The sequence below is a fragment of the Scyliorhinus torazame genome, unplaced genomic scaffold, assembly GCF_047496885.1.
Source record: "Scyliorhinus torazame isolate Kashiwa2021f unplaced genomic scaffold, sScyTor2.1 scaffold_661, whole genome shotgun sequence".
Lineage (NCBI taxonomy): Eukaryota > Metazoa > Chordata > Chondrichthyes > Carcharhiniformes > Scyliorhinidae > Scyliorhinus > Scyliorhinus torazame.
In genome coordinates, this window is record NW_027308388.1 from 1 (window position 1) to 16,565 (window position 16,565).

At 42.6% G+C, this 16,565-nt stretch overlaps 1 protein-coding gene across 1 annotated transcript in view; it reads left to right on the top strand.

The window, feature by feature from the left end:
- Positions 1-195: 195 nt before the first annotated feature.
- Positions 196-16,565, top strand: part of LOC140406574 (neuronal PAS domain-containing protein 4-like) — a gene marked incomplete at both ends in the record, with an annotated part of 116,469 nt that continues 100,099 nt past the window's right edge. Inside the window, one exon of the mRNA XM_072494573.1 lies at positions 196-359. Within this exon, the coding sequence (XP_072350674.1) occupies positions 196-359 (164 nt within the window). The remainder of the gene's footprint in view (positions 360-16,565) is intronic.

A 16,565-nucleotide genomic window follows, 5' to 3' on the forward strand; every position in this document is an offset into this window, starting at 1 on the left:
TCTCCTCCTCCCCCCTCCCCTCCCCCCTCCCCCTCCCTCCTCCCCTCCCCCCCCTCCCTCCTCCCCTCGGCCCCCATCCCTCCTCCCCTCCCCCCCTCCTCCCCTCCCCCCCCATCTCACTGTCATTAACCCCTTCCTCGCCGTGTTTGTTTTTTCCTCCCAGATTCTATTGATTCCTATTTTATGTATCCACAGATCAACGAAAGGAGCATCAAAGGCTCGGAGGGACCACATCAACAGGGAGATTCACTGCCTGAGGTCTCTGCTTCCCCTTGGCGACGAGGATAAACAGCGGCTCTCCTACCTGCACAGTATGGCTCTGGTCAACATCTTTATTCGCAGCAACGTCTACTGCCCGGGTAAGACTGCATCCAGGCCTCACACTGCAAATGGCGAACCGTTTCCAGTAACTGTGTAGCTGCTGTTATTTACGGGTACGGCTGCATATACGAGATTGGGCGGGGTCCCTCAGCGAGGGAGCGGGGTCCCTCAGCGAGGGAGCGGGGTCCCTCAGCGAGGGAGCGGGGTCCCTCAGCGAGGGAGCGGGGTCCCTCAGCGAGGGAGCGGGGTCCCTCAGCGAGGGAGCGGGGTCCCTCAGCGAGGGAGCGGGGTCCCTCAGCGAGGGTGCGGGGTCCCTCAGCGAGGGAGCGGGGTCCCTCAGCGAGGGTGCGGGCAGCATAGGGCGTCGTGAATAGTGTTCTTACAGGGTACCGATCAGTCCGAGGGGGAGTCGTTGAGGAGTCTAGTAGCTGTGGGGAAGAAGCTGGTCCTCTGTCTGGATGTCCGAGTCTTCAGACTTCTGTACCTTCTGCCTGATGGAAGGGTCTGGAAGAAGGCAATGCCTGGGTGGGAGGGGTCTCTGATAATGCTGTCTGCCTTCCTGAGGCAGCGGGAGGTGTAGACAGAATCAATGGGAGGATGGCAAGCTTGTGTGATGCGTTGGGCTGAGTTCACCACACTCTGCAGTTTTTTGCGATCTTGGACCGAGCAGTTGCCATACCAGCTGTGATGCAGCCGGATAGGATGCTCTCTATCGCACATCTGTAGAAGTTTGTGAGAGTCGATGCAGACATGCCAAATTTCTTTAGCTTCCGTAGGAAGTAGAGACTTTGTTGGACTTTCTTGACTGTTGCATCAACATGAGTGGACCAGTAATGGTGATGGTAAACCCCCAGGAACTTAAAGCTATTAAGTGTTAATATATGATGGACGAATCGGACAGCAGCTTGTCTTTTACCTTCATCAAGTTTATTCTGCACGCAGCTCAGCAGAGATACAACCCCCATATAAAATCCCCACAGTAACTCTTCCAGGTGTGTCCTTTTACACTCTGTTGGAGGTTCACAGAACATAGAGTGCAGAAGGAGGCCATTCGGCCCATCGAGTCTGCACCGTCCCACTTAAGCCCCTCACTTCCACCCTATCCCCGTAACCCAATAACCTCTCCTACCCTTTTTGGACACTAAGGGCAATTTATCACGGCCAATCCACCTAACCTGCACATCTTTGGACTGTGGGAGGAAACCGGAGCACCCGGAGGAAACCCACGCAGACACGGGGAGGATGTGCAGACTCCACACAGACAGTGACCCAGCGGGGAATCGAACCTGGGACCCTGGTGCTGTGAAGCCACAGTGCTATCCACTTCTGCTACCGTGTTCAGCTGATCATTACCTGTCTTTCATAAGCTTAACAATATAATTGTCACCGCATGCACTAGGTGATACAGTGACAGATTCCCACAGAAAATAGAATCCCTACAGTACAGAAGGTGGCCATTTGGCCCATTGATTCTGCACCGCCCCTCTGAAAGAGCGCCCTATCGAAGCAGGAAAAGCGAATGGCAGCGGCTGAAGAATTCCAGCTAATGTCTCGAATTAACTATCCCGCAGGAAGCCCGCTGAATGTAATTAAAAGTCCATTTGCCCAACCTTCTACGATGCTTTAATTGCACCTCTGGGCCAAAAAGCCGATCTGTTATTTATAAAAACATGACAACAGCAGCCAGACACACTAACGCAGGCTTTTAATTCTTACTGCCCCAAATAATGCAATATATTTGAAATTCTTAAATTCATCACATTCCTCAATGAATATATCATCCAGAGATCTATCAGAGGCTGATTAGATATCATCCAGAGATCTATCAGAGGCTGATTAGATATCATCCAGAGATCTATCAGCGGCTGATTAGATATCATCCAGAGATCTATCAGTGGTTGATTAGATATCATCCAGAGATCTATCAGGGGCTGATTAGATATCATCCAGAGATCATTCAGTGGCTGATTAGATATCATCCAGAGATCTATCAGCGGCTGATTAGATATCATCCAGAGATCTATCAGCAGCTGATTAGATATCATCCAGAGATCATTCAGCGGCTGATTAGATATCATCCAGAGATAATTCAGCAGCTGATTAGATATTATGCAGAGATCTATCAGCGGTTGATTAGATATCATCCAGAGATCTCTCATAGGCTGATTAGATATCATCCAGAGATCTATCAGCGGCTGATTAGATATCATCCAGAGATCTATCAGTGGTTGATTAGATATCATCCAGAGATCTCTCAGACGCTGATTAGATATCATCCAGAGATCTATCAGGGGCTGATTAGATATCATCCAGAGATCTATCAGAGGCTGTTTAGATATCATCCAGAGATAATTAAGTGGCTGATTAGATATCATCCAGAGATCTATCAGAGGTTGATTAGACATCATCCAGAGATCTCTCAGAGGCTGATGAGATATCATCCAGAGATAATTCAGTGGCTGATTAGATATCATCGAGAGATCTATCAGGGGCTGATTAGATATCATCCAGAGATCTATCAGGTGCTGATTAGATATCATCCAGAGATAATTCAGCAGCTGATTAGATATCATCCAGAGATCTATCAGTGGTTGATTAGATATCATCCAGAGATCTCTCATAGGCTGATTAGATATCATCCAGAGATCATTCAGAGGCTGATTAGGTATCATCCAGAGAACTATCCGGGGCTGATTAGATATCATCCAGAGATCATTCAGCGGCTGATCATCCAGAGATCTATCAGGGGCTGATTAGATATCATCCAGAGATCTATCAGCGGCAGATTAGGTATCATCCAGAGATCTCTCAGAGGCTGATTAGATATCATCCAGAGATCTATCAGGGGCTGATTAGATATCATCCAGAGATCATTCAGTGGCTGATTAGATATCATCCAGAGATCTATCAGGGGCTGATTTGATATTATCCAGAGATCTATCAGAGGCTGATTAGATATCATCCAGAGATAATTCAGCAGCTGATTAGATATCATCCAGAGATCTATCAGGGGCTGATTAGGTATCATCCAGAGATCTATCAGTGGTTGATTAGATATCATCCAGAGATCTATCAGAGGCTGATTAGATATCATCCAGAGATCCCTCAGAGGCTGATTAGATATCATCCAGAGATCCATCAGTGGCTGATTAGATATCATCCAGAGATCTATCAGGGGCTGACTAGATAATTCAGAGATCTATCAGGGGCTGATTAGATATCATCCAGAGATCATTCAGTGGCTGATTAGATATCATCCAGAGATCATTCAGTGGCTGATTAGATATCATCCAGAGATCATTCAGTGGCTGATTAGATATCATCCAGAGATCATTCAGTGGCTGATTAGATATCATCCAGAGAACGATCCGGGGCTGATTAGGTATCATCCAGAGATCATCCAGTGGCTGATTAGATATCATCCAGAGAACTATCCGGGGCTGATTAGGTATCATCCAGAGAACTATCCGGGGCTGATTAGATATCATCCAGAGATCTATCAGCGGCTGATTAGATATCATCCAGAGATCTATCAGTGGCTGATTAGATATCATCCAGAGATCATTCAGTGGCTGATTAGATATCATCCAGAGATCATTCAGTGGCTGATTAGATATCATCCAGAGCTCTATCAGCGGCTGATTAGATATCATCCAGAGATCTATCAGCGGCTGATTAGATATCATCCAGAGATCATTCAGTGGCTGATTAGATATCATCCAGAGAACTATCCGGGGCTGATTAGGTATCATCCAGAGAACTATCCGGGGCTGATAAGATATCATCCAGAGATCTATCAGCGGCTGATTAGGTATCATCCAGGGATCTATCAGGGGCTGATTAGATATCATCCAGAGATCCATCAGTGGCTGATTAGATATCATCCAGAGATCTATCAGGGGCTGACTAGATAATTCAGAGATCTATCAGGGGCTGATTAGATATCATCCAGAGATCATTCAGTGGCTGATTAGATATCATCCAGAGATCATTCAGTGGCTGATTAGATATCATCCAGAGATCATTCAGTGGCTGATTAGATATCATCCAGAGATCATTCAGTGGCTGATTAGATATCATCCAGAGAACTATCCGGGGCTGATTAGGAATCATCCAGAGATCATCCAGTGGCTGATTAGATATCATCCAGAGAACTATCCGGGGCTGATTAGGTATCATCCAGAGAACTATCCGGGGCTGATTAGATATCATCCAGAGATCTATCAGCGGCTGATTAGATATCATCCAGAGATCTATCAGTGGCTGATTAGATATCATCCAGAGATCATTCAGTGGCTGATTAGATATCATCCAGAGATCATTCAGTGGCTGATTAGATATCATCCAGAGCTCTATCAGCGGCTGATTAGATATCATCCAGAGATCTATCAGGGGCTGATTAGATATCATCCAGAGATAATTCAGCAGCTGATTAGATATCATCCAGAGATCTATCAGTGGTTGATTAGATATCATCCAGAGATCTCTCATAGGCTGATTAGATATCATCCAGAGATAATTCAGTGGCTGATTAGATATCATCCAGAGATCTATCAGTGGTTGATTAGATATCATCCAGAGATCTCTCAGAGGCTGATTAGATATCATCCAGAGATCTATCAGGGGCTGATTAGATATCATCCAGAGATCTATCAGAGGCTGATTAGATATCATCCAGAGATAATTCAGCAGCTGATTAGATATCATCCAGAGATCTCTCATAGGCTGATTAGATATCATCCAGAGATCTATCAGTGGTTGATTAGATATCATCCAGAGATCTCTCAGAGGCTGATTAGATATCATCCAGAGATAATTCAGTGGCTGATTAGATATCATCCAGAGATCATTCAGCGGCTGATTAGATATCATCCAGAGATCTATCAGGGGCTGATTAGGTATCATCCAGAGATAATTCAGCAGCTGATTAGATATCATCCAGAGATCTATCAGTGGTTGATTAGATATCATCCAGAGATCTATCAGAGGCTGATTCGATATCATCCAGAGATCTATCAGGGGCTGATTAGATATCATCCAGAGATCTCTCAGAGGCTGATTAGATATCATCCAGAGATAATTCAGCAGCTGATTAGATATCATCCAGAGATCTCTCAGAGGCTGATTAGATATCATCCAGAGATCTATCAGGGGCTGATTAGATATCATCCAGAGATCTATCAGAGGCTGATTAGATATCATCCAGAGATAATTCAGCAGCTGATTAGATATCATCCAGAGATCTCTCATAGGCTGATTAGATATCATCCAGAGATCTATCAGTGGTTGATTAGATATCATCCAGAGATCTCTCAGAGGCTGATTAGATATCATCCAGAGATCTATCAGGGGCTGATTAGGTATCATCCAGAGATAATTCAGCAGCTGATTAGATATCATCCAGAGATCTATCAGTGGTTGATTAGATATCATCCAGAGATCTATCAGAGGCTGATTAGATATCATCCAGAGATCTATCAGGGGCTGATTAGATATCATCCAGAGATCTATCAGCGGCTGATTAGATATCATCCAGAGATCTATCAGAGGCTGATTAGATATCATCCAGAGATCTATCCGGGGCTGATTAGATATCATCCAGAGATCTATCAGGGGCTGATTAGATAATTCAGAGATCTATCAGGGGCTGATTAGATATAATCCAGAGATCTATCAGGGGCTGATTAGATATCATCCAGAGATCTATCAGGGGCTGATTAGATATCATCCAGAGATCATTCAGAGGCTGATTAGATATCATCCAGAGAACTATCAGGGGCTGATTAGAAATAATCCAGAGATCTATCAGGGGCTGATTAGATATAATCCAGAGATCTATCAGGGGCTGATTAGATATCATCCAGAGATCTATCAGCGGCTGATTAGATATCATCCAGAGATAATTCAGCAGCTGATTAGATATCATCCAGAGATCTCTCATAGGCTGATTAGATATCATCCAGAGATCTATCAGTGGTTGATTAGATATCATTCAGAGATCTCTCAGAGGCTGATTAGATATCATCCAGAGATAATTCAGTGGCTGATTAGATATCATCCAGAGATCATTCAGCGGCTGATTAGATATCATCCAGAGATCTATTAGGGGCTGATTAGGTATCATCCAGAGATAATTCAGCAGCTGATTAGATATCATCCAGAGATCTATCAGTGGTTGATTAGATATCATCCAGAGATCTATCAGAGGCTGATTCGATATCATCCAGAGATCTATCAGGGGCTGATTAGATATCATCCAGAGATCTATCAGTGGCTGATTAGATATCATCCAGAGATCATTCAGTGGCTGATTAGATATCATCCAGAGATCTATCAGAGGCTGATTAGATATCATCCAGAGATAATTCAGCAGCTGATTAGATATCATCCAGTGATCTATCAGTGGTTGATTAGATATCATCCAGAGATCTCTCAGAGGCTGATTAGATATCATCCAGAGATAATTCAGCAGCTAATTAGATATCATCCAGAGATCTCTCAGAGGCTGATTAGATATCATCCAGAGATCTATCAGGGGCTGATTAGATATCATCCAGAGATCTATCAGAGGCTGATTAGATATCATCCAGAGATAATTCAGCAGCTGATTAGATATCATCCAGAGATCTCTCATAGGCTGATTAGATATCATCCAGAGATCTATCAGTGGTTGATTAGATATCATCCAGAGATCTCTCAGAGGCTGATTAGATATCATCCAGAGATCTATCAGGGGCTGATTAGGTATCATCCAGAGATAATTCAGCAGCTGATTAGATATCATCCAGAGATCTATCAGTGGTTGATTAGATATCATCCAGAGATCTATCAGAGGCTGATTAGATATCATCCAGAGATCTATCAGGGGCTGATTAGATATCATCCAGAGATCTATCAGGGGCTGATTAGATATCATCCAGAGATCTATCAGTGGCTGATTAGATATCATCCAGAGATCTATCAGGGGCTGATTAGATATCATCCAGAGATCTATCAGCGGCTGATTAGATATCATCCAGAGATCTATCAGAGGCTGATTAGATATCATCCAGAGATCTATCCGGGGCTGATTAGATATCATCCAGAGATCTATCAGGGGCTGATTAGATAATTCAGAGATCTATCAGGGGCTGATTAGATATAATCCAGAGATCTATCAGGGGCTGATTAGATATCATCCAGAGATCTATCAGGGGCTGATTAGATATCATCCAGAGATCATTCAGAGGCTGATTAGATATCATCCAGAGAACTATCAGGGGCTGATTAGAAATAATCCAGAGATCTATCAGGGGCTGATTAGATATCATCCAGAGGTCTATCAGAGGCTGATTAGATATCAAGAGATCATTCAGAGGCTGATTAGGTATCATCCAGAGAACTATCCGGGGCTGATTAGATATCATCCAGAGATCATTCAGCGGCTGATCATCCAGAGATCTATCAGGGGCTGATTAGATATCATCCAGAGATAATTCAGCAGCTGATTAGATATCATCCAGAGATCTATCAGGGGCTGATTAGGTATCATCCAGAGATCTATCAGTGGTTGATTCGATATCATCCAGAGCTCTATCAGAGGCTGATTAGATATCATCCAGAGATCCCTCAGAGGCTGATTAGATATCATCCAGAGATCCATCAGTGGCTGATTAGATATCATCCAGAGATCTATCAGGGGCTGACTAGATAATTCAGAGATCTATCAGGGGCTGATTAGATATCATCCAGAGATCATTCAGTGGCTGATTAGATATCATCCAGAGATCATTCAGTGGCTGATTAGATATCATCCAGAGATCATTCAGTGGCTGATTAGATATCATCCAGAGATCTATCAGGGGCTGATTAGATATCATCCAGAGATCTATCAGAGGCTGATTAGATATCATCCAGATATCTATCAGCGGCTGATTAAATATCATCCAGAGATCTATCAGCGGCTGATTAGATATAATCCAGAGATCTATCAGCGGCTGATTAGATATCATCCAGAGATCTATCAGCGGCTGATTAGATATCATCCAGAGATCATTCAGTGGCTGATTAGATATCATCCAAAGATCTATCAGAGGCTGATTAGATATCATCCAGAGATCTATCCGGGGCTGATTAGATATCATCCAGAGATCTATCAGGGGCTGATTAGATATCATCCAGAGATCTATCAGGGGCTGATTAGATATCATCCAGAGATCTATCAGAGGCTGATTAGATATCATCCAGAGATCTATCAGGGACTGATTAGATATCATCCAGAGATCTATCAGCGGCTGATTAGATATCATCCAGAGATCATTCAGCGGCTGATTAGATATCATCCATAGATCTATCAGCGGTTGATTAGATATCATCCAGAGATCTCTCATAGGCTGATTAGATATCATCCAGAGATAATTCAGTGGCTGATTAGATATCATCCAGAGATCTATCAGTGGTTGATTAGATATCATCCAGAGATCTCTCAGACGCTGATTAGATATCATCCAGAGATCTATCAGGGGCTGATTAGATATCATCCAGAGATCTATCAGAGGCTGATTAGATATCATCCAGAGATAATTAAGTGGCTGATTAGATATCATCCAGAGATCTATCAGCGGCTGATTAGATATAATCCAGAGATCTATCAGCGGCTGATTAGATATCATCCAGAGATCTATCAGCGGCTGATTAGATATCATCCAGAGATCATTCAGTGGCTGATTAGATATCATCCAAAGATCTATCAGAGGCTGATTAGATATCATCCAGAGATCTATCCGGGGCTGATTAGATATCATCCAGAGATCTATCAGGGGCTGATTAGATATCATCCAGAGATCTATCAGGGGCTGATTAGATATCATCCAGAGATCTATCAGAGGCTGATTAGATATCATCCAGAGATCTATCAGGGACTGATTAGATATCATCCAGAGATCTATCAGCGGCTGATTAGATATCATCCAGAGATCATTCAGCGGCTGATTAGATATCATCCATAGATCTATCAGCGGTTGATTAGATATCATCCAGAGATCTCTCATAGGCTGATTAGATATCATCCAGAGATAATTCAGTGGCTGATTAGATATCATCCAGAGATCTATCAGTGGTTGATTAGATATCATCCAGAGATCTCTCAGACGCTGATTAGATATCATCCAGAGATCTATCAGGGGCTGATTAGATATCATCCAGAGATCTATCAGAGGCTGATTAGATATCATCCAGAGATAATTAAGTGGCTGATTAGATATCATCCAGAGATCTATCAGTGGTTGATTAGATATCATCCAGAGATCTCTCAGAGGCTGATTAGATATCATCCAGAGATAATTCAGTGGCTGATTAGATATCATCGAGAGATCTATCAGGGGCTGATTAGATATCATCCAGAGATCTATCAGGGGCTGATCATCCAGAGATCTATCAGGGGCCTATTAGATATCATCCAGAGATCTATCAGCGGCTGATTAGGTATCATCCAGAGATCTCTCAAAGGCTGATTAGATATCATCCAGAGATCTATCCTGGGCTGATTAGATATCATCCAGAGATCATTCAGTGGCTGATTAGATATCATCCAGAGATCTATCAGGGGCTGATTAGATATTATCCAGAGATCTATCAGAGGCTGATTAGATATCATCCAGAGATAATTCAGCAGCTGATTAGATATCATCCAGAGATCTATCAGGGGCTGATTAGGTATCATCCAGAGATCTATCAGTGGTTGATTAGATATCATCCAGAGATCTATCAGAGGCTGATTAGATATCATCCAGAGATCCCTCAGAGGCTGATTAGATATCATCCAGACATCCATCAGTGGCTGATTAGATATCATCCAGAGATCTATCAGGGGCTGACTAGATAATTCAGAGATCTATCAGGGGCTGATTAGATATCATCCAGAGATCATTCAGTGGCTGATTAGATATCATCCAGAGCTCTATCAGCGGCTGATTAGATATCATCCAGAGATCTATCAGCGGCTGATTAGAAATAATCCAGAGATCTATCAGGGGCTGATTAGATATAATCCAGAGATCTATCAGGGGCTGATTAGATATCATCCAGAGATCTATCAGGGGCTGATTAGATATCATCCAGAGATCTATCAGGGGCTGATTAGATATCATCCAGAGATCATTCAGTGGCTGATTAGATATCATCCAGAGCTCTATCAGCGGCTGATTAGATATCATCCAGAGATCTATCAGCGGCTGATTAGATATCATCCAGAGATCTATCAGTGGCTGATTAGATATCATCCAGAGATCATTCAGTGGCTGATTAGATATCATCCAGAGATCATTCAGTGGCTGATTAGATATCATCCAGAGCTCTATCAGCGGCTGATTAGATATCATCCAGAGATCTATCAGCGGCTGATTAGATATCATCCAGAGATCATTCAGTGGCTGATTAGATATCATCCAGAGATCATTCAGTGGCTGATTAGATATCATCCAGAGAACTATTCGGGGCTGATTAGGTATCATCCAGAGAACTATCCGGGGCTGATAAGATATCATCCAGAGATCTATCAGCGGCTGATTAGGTATCATCCAGGGATCTATCAGGGGCTGATTAGATATCATCCAGAGATCTATCAGGGGCTGATTAGATATCATCCAGAGATCTATCAGCGGCTGATTAGATATCATCCAGAGATCATTCAGTGGCTGATTAGATATCATCCAGAGATCTGTCAGAGGCTGATTAGATATCATCCAGAGATCCCTCAGAGGCTGATTAGATATCATCCAGAGATCCATCAGTGGCTGATTAGATATCATCCAGAGATCTATCAGGGGCTGACTAGATATCATCCAGAGATCATTCAGTGGCTGATTAGATATCATCCAGAGATCATTCAGTGGCTGATTAGATATCATCCAGAGATCTATCAGCGGCTGATTAGATATCATCCAGAGATCTATCAGAGGCTGATTAGATATCATCCAGAGATCTATCAGGGGCTGATTAGATATCATGCAGAGATCATTCAGTGGCTGATTAGATATCATCCAGAGATCTATCAGAGGCTGATTAGATATCATCCAGAGATAATTCAGCAGCTGATTAGATATCATCCAGAGATAATTCAGTGGCTGATTAGATATCATCCAGAGATCTATCAGAGGCTGATTAGATATCATCCAGAGATCCCTCAGAGGCTGATTAGATATCATCCAGAGATCCATCAGTGGCTGATTAGATATCATCCAGAGATCTATCAGGGGCTGATTAGATATCATCCAGAGAACTATTCGGGGCTGATTAGGTATCATCCAGAGAACTATCCGGGGCTGATAAGATATCATCGAGAGATCTATCAGCGGCTGATTAGGTATCATCCAGGGATCTATCAGTGGCTGATTAGATATCATCCAGAGATCTATCAGTGGTTGATTAGATATCATCCAGAGATCTCTCAGACGCTGATTAGATATCATCCAGAGATCTATCAGGGGCTGATTAGATATCATCCAGAGATCTATCAGAGGCTGATTAGATATCATCCAGAGATAATTAAGTGGCTGATTAGATATCATCCAGAGATCTATCAGTGGTTGATTAGATATCATCCAGAGATCTCTCAGAGGCTGATTAGATATCATCCAGAGATAATTCAGTGGCTGATTAGATATCATCGAGAGATCTATCAGGGGCTGATTAGATATCATCCAGAGATCTATCAGGGGCTGATTAGATATCATCCAGAGATAATTCAGCAGCTGATTAGATATCATCCAGAGATCTATCAGTGGTTGATTAGATATCATCCAGAGATCTCTCATAGGCTGATTAGATAGCATCCAGAGATCATTCAGAGGCTGATTTGGTATCATCCAGAGAACTATCCGGGGCTGATTAGATATCATCCAGAGATCATTCAGCGGCTGATCATCCAGAGATCTATCAGGGGCTGATTAGATATCATCCAGAGATCTATCAGCGGCTGATTAGGTATCATCCAGAGATCTCTCAAAGGCTGATTAGATATCATCCAGAGATCTATCCTGGGCTGATTAGATATCATCCAGAGATCATTCAGTGGCTGATTAGATATCATCCAGAGATCTATCAGGGGCTGATTAGATATTATCCAGAGATCTATCAGAGGCTGATTAGATATCATCCAGAGATAATTCAGCAGCTGATTAGATATCATCCAGAGATCTATCAGGGGCTGATTAGGTATCATCCAGAGATCTATCAGTGGTTGATTAGATATCATCCAGAGATCTATCAGAGGCTGATTAGATATCATCCAGAGATCCCTCAGAGGCTGATTAGATATCATCCAGACATCCATCAGTGGCTGATTAGATATCATCCAGAGATCTATCAGGGGCTGACTAGATAATTCAGAGATCTATCAGGGGCTGATTAGATATCATCCAGAGATCATTCAGTGGCTGATTAGATATCATCCAGAGCTCTATCAGCGGCTGATTAGATATCATCCAGAGATCTATCAGCGGCTGATTAGATATCATCCAGAGATCTATCAGAGGCTGATTAGATATCATCCAGAGATCTATCCGGGGCTGATTAGATATCATCCAGAGATCTATCAGGGGCTGATTAGATATCATCCAGAGATCTATCAGGGGCTGATTAGATATCATCCAGAGATCATTCAGTGGCTGATTAGATATCATCCAGAGCTCTATCAGCGGCTGATTAGATATCATCCAGAGATCTATCAGCGGCTGATTAGATATCATCCAGAGATCTATCAGTGGCTGATTAGATATCATCCAGAGATCATTCAGTGGCTGATTAGATATCATCCAGAGATCATTCAGTGGCTGATTAGATATCATCCAGAGCTCTATCAGCGGCTGATTAGATATCATCCAGAGATCTATCAGCGGCTGATTAGATATCATCCAGAGATCATTCAGTGGCTGATTAGATATCATCCAGAGATCATTCAGTGGCTGATTAGATATCATCCAGAGAACTATTCGGGGCTGATTAGGTATCATCCAGAGAACTATCCGGGGCTGATAAGATATCATCCAGAGATCTATCAGCGGCTGATTAGGTATCATCCAGGGATCTATCAGGGGCTGATTAGATATCATCCAGAGATCTATCAGGGGCTGATTAGATATCATCCAGAGATCTATCAGCGGCTGATTAGATATCATCCAGAGATCATTCAGTGGCTGATTAGATATCATCCAGAGATCTGTCAGAGGCTGATTAGATATCATCCAGAGATCCCTCAGAGGCTGATTAGATATCATCCAGAGATCCATCAGTGGCTGATTAGATATCATCCAGAGATCTATCAGGGGCTGACTAGATATCATCCAGAGATCATTCAGTGGCTGATTAGATATCATCCAGAGATCATTCAGTGGCTGATTAGATATCATCCAGAGATCTATCAGCGGCTGATTAGATATCATCCAGAGATCTATCAGAGGCTGATTAGATATCATCCAGAGATCTATCAGGGGCTGATTAGATATCATCCAGAGATCATTCAGTGGCTGATTAGATATCATCCAGAGATCTATCAGAGGCTGATTAGATATCATCCAGAGATAATTCAGCAGCTGATTAGATATCATCCAGAGATAATTCAGTGGCTGATTAGATATCATCCAGAGATCTATCAGAGGCTGATTAGATATCATCCAGAGATCCCTCAGAGGCTGATTAGATATCATCCAGAGATCCATCAGTGGCTGATTAGATATCATCCAGAGATCTATCAGGGGCTGATTAGATATCATCCAGAGAACTATTCGGGGCTGATTAGGTATCATCCAGAGAACTATCCGGGGCTGATAAGATATCATCCAGAGATCTATCAGCGGCTGATTAGGTATCATCCAGGGATCTATCAGTGGCTGATTAGATATCATCCAGAGATCTATCAGTGGTTGATTAGATATCATCCAGAGATCTCTCAGACGCTGATTAGATATCATCCAGAGATCTATCAGGGGCTGATTAGATATCATCCAGAGATCTATCAGAGGCTGATTAGATATCATCCAGAGATAATTAAGTGGCTGATTAGATATCATCCAGAGATCTATCAGTGGTTGATTAGATATCATCCAGAGATCTCTCAGAGGCTGATTAGATATCATCCAGAGATAATTCAGTGGCTGATTAGATATCATCGAGAGATCTATCAGGGGCTGATTAGATATCATCCAGAGATCTATCAGGGGCTGATTAGATATCATCCAGAGATAATTCAGCAGCTGATTAGATATCATCCAGAGATCTATCAGTGGTTGATTAGATATCATCCAGAGATCTCTCATAGGCTGATTAGATAGCATCCAGAGATCATTCAGAGGCTGATTTGGTATCATCCAGAGAACTATCCGGGGCTGATTAGATATCATCCAGAGATCATTCAGCGGCTGATCATCCAGAGATCTATCAGGGGCTGATTAGATATCATCCAGAGATCTATCAGCGGCTGATTAGGTATCATCCAGAGATCTCTCAAAGGCTGATTAGATATCATCCAGAGATCTATCCTGGGCTGATTAGATATCATCCAGAGATCATTCAGTGGCTGATTAGATATCATCCAGAGATCTATCAGGGGCTGATTAGATATTATCCAGAGATCTATCAGAGGCTGATTAGATATCATCCAGAGATAATTCAGCAGCTGATTAGATATCATCCAGAGATCTATCAGGGGCTGATTAGGTATCATCCAGAGATCTATCAGGGGCTGATTAGATATCATCCAGAGAACTATTCGGGGCTGATTAGGTATCATCCAGAGAACTATCCGGGGCTGATAAGATATCATCCAGAGATCTATCAGCGGCTGATTAGGTATCATCCAGGGATCTATCAGTGGCTGATTAGATATCATCCAGAGATCTATCAGTGGTTGATTAGATATCATCCAGAGATCTCTCAGACGCTGATTAGATATCATCCAGAGATCTATCAGGGGCTGATTAGATATCATCCAGAGATCTATCAGAGGCTGATTAGATATCATCCAGAGATAATTAAGTGGCTGATTAGATATCATCCAGAGATCTATCAGTGGTTGATTAGATATCATCCAGAGATCTCTCAGAGGCTGATTAGATATCATCCAGAGATAATTCAGTGGCTGATTAGATATCATCGAGAGATCTATCAGGGGCTGATTAGATATCATCCAGAGATCTATCAGTGGTTGATTAGATATCATCCAGAGATCTCTCATAGGCTGATTAGATAGCATCCAGAGATCATTCAGAGGCTGATTTGGTATCATCCAGAGAACTATCCGGGGCTGATTAGATATCATCCAGAGATCATTCAGCGGCTGATCATCCAGAGATCTATCAGGGGCTGATTAGATATCATCCAGAGATCTATCAGCGGCTGATTAGGTATCATCCAGAGATCTCTCAAAGGCTGATTAGATATCATCCAGAGATCTATCCTGGGCTGATTAGATATCATCCAGAGATCATTCAGTGGCTGATTAGATATCATCCAGAGATCTATCAGGGGCTGATTAGATATTATCCAGAGATCTATCAGAGGCTGATTAGATATCATCCAGAGATAATTCAGCAGCTGATTAGATATCATCCAGAGATCTATCAGGGGCTGATTAGGTATCATCCAGAGATCTATCAGTGGTTGATTAGATATCATCCAGAGATCTATCAGAGGCTGATTAGATATCATCCAGAGATCCCTCAGAGGCTGATTAGATATCATCCAGACATCCATCAGTGGCTGATTAGATATCATCCAGAGATCTATCAGGGGCTGACTAGATAATTCAGAGATCCATCAGTGGCTGATTAGATATCATCCAGAGATCTATCAGCGGCTGATTAGATATCATCCAGAGATCTATCAGTGGCTGATTAGATATCATCCAGAGATCATTCAGTGGCTGATTAGATATCATCCAGAGATCATTCAGTGGCTGATTAGATATCATCCAGAGCTCTATCAGCGGCTGATTAGATATCATCCAGAGATCTATCAGCGGCTGATTAGATATCATCCAGAGATCATTCAGTGGCTGATTAGATATCATCCAGAGATCATTCAGTGGCTGATTAGATATCATCCAGAGAACTATTCGGGGCTGATTAGGTATCATCCAGAGAACTATCCGGGGCTGATAAGATATCATCCAGAGATCTATCAGCGGCTGATTAGGTATCATCCAGGGATCTATCAGGGGCTGATTAGATATCATCCAGAGATCTATCAGGGGCTGATTAGATATCATCCAG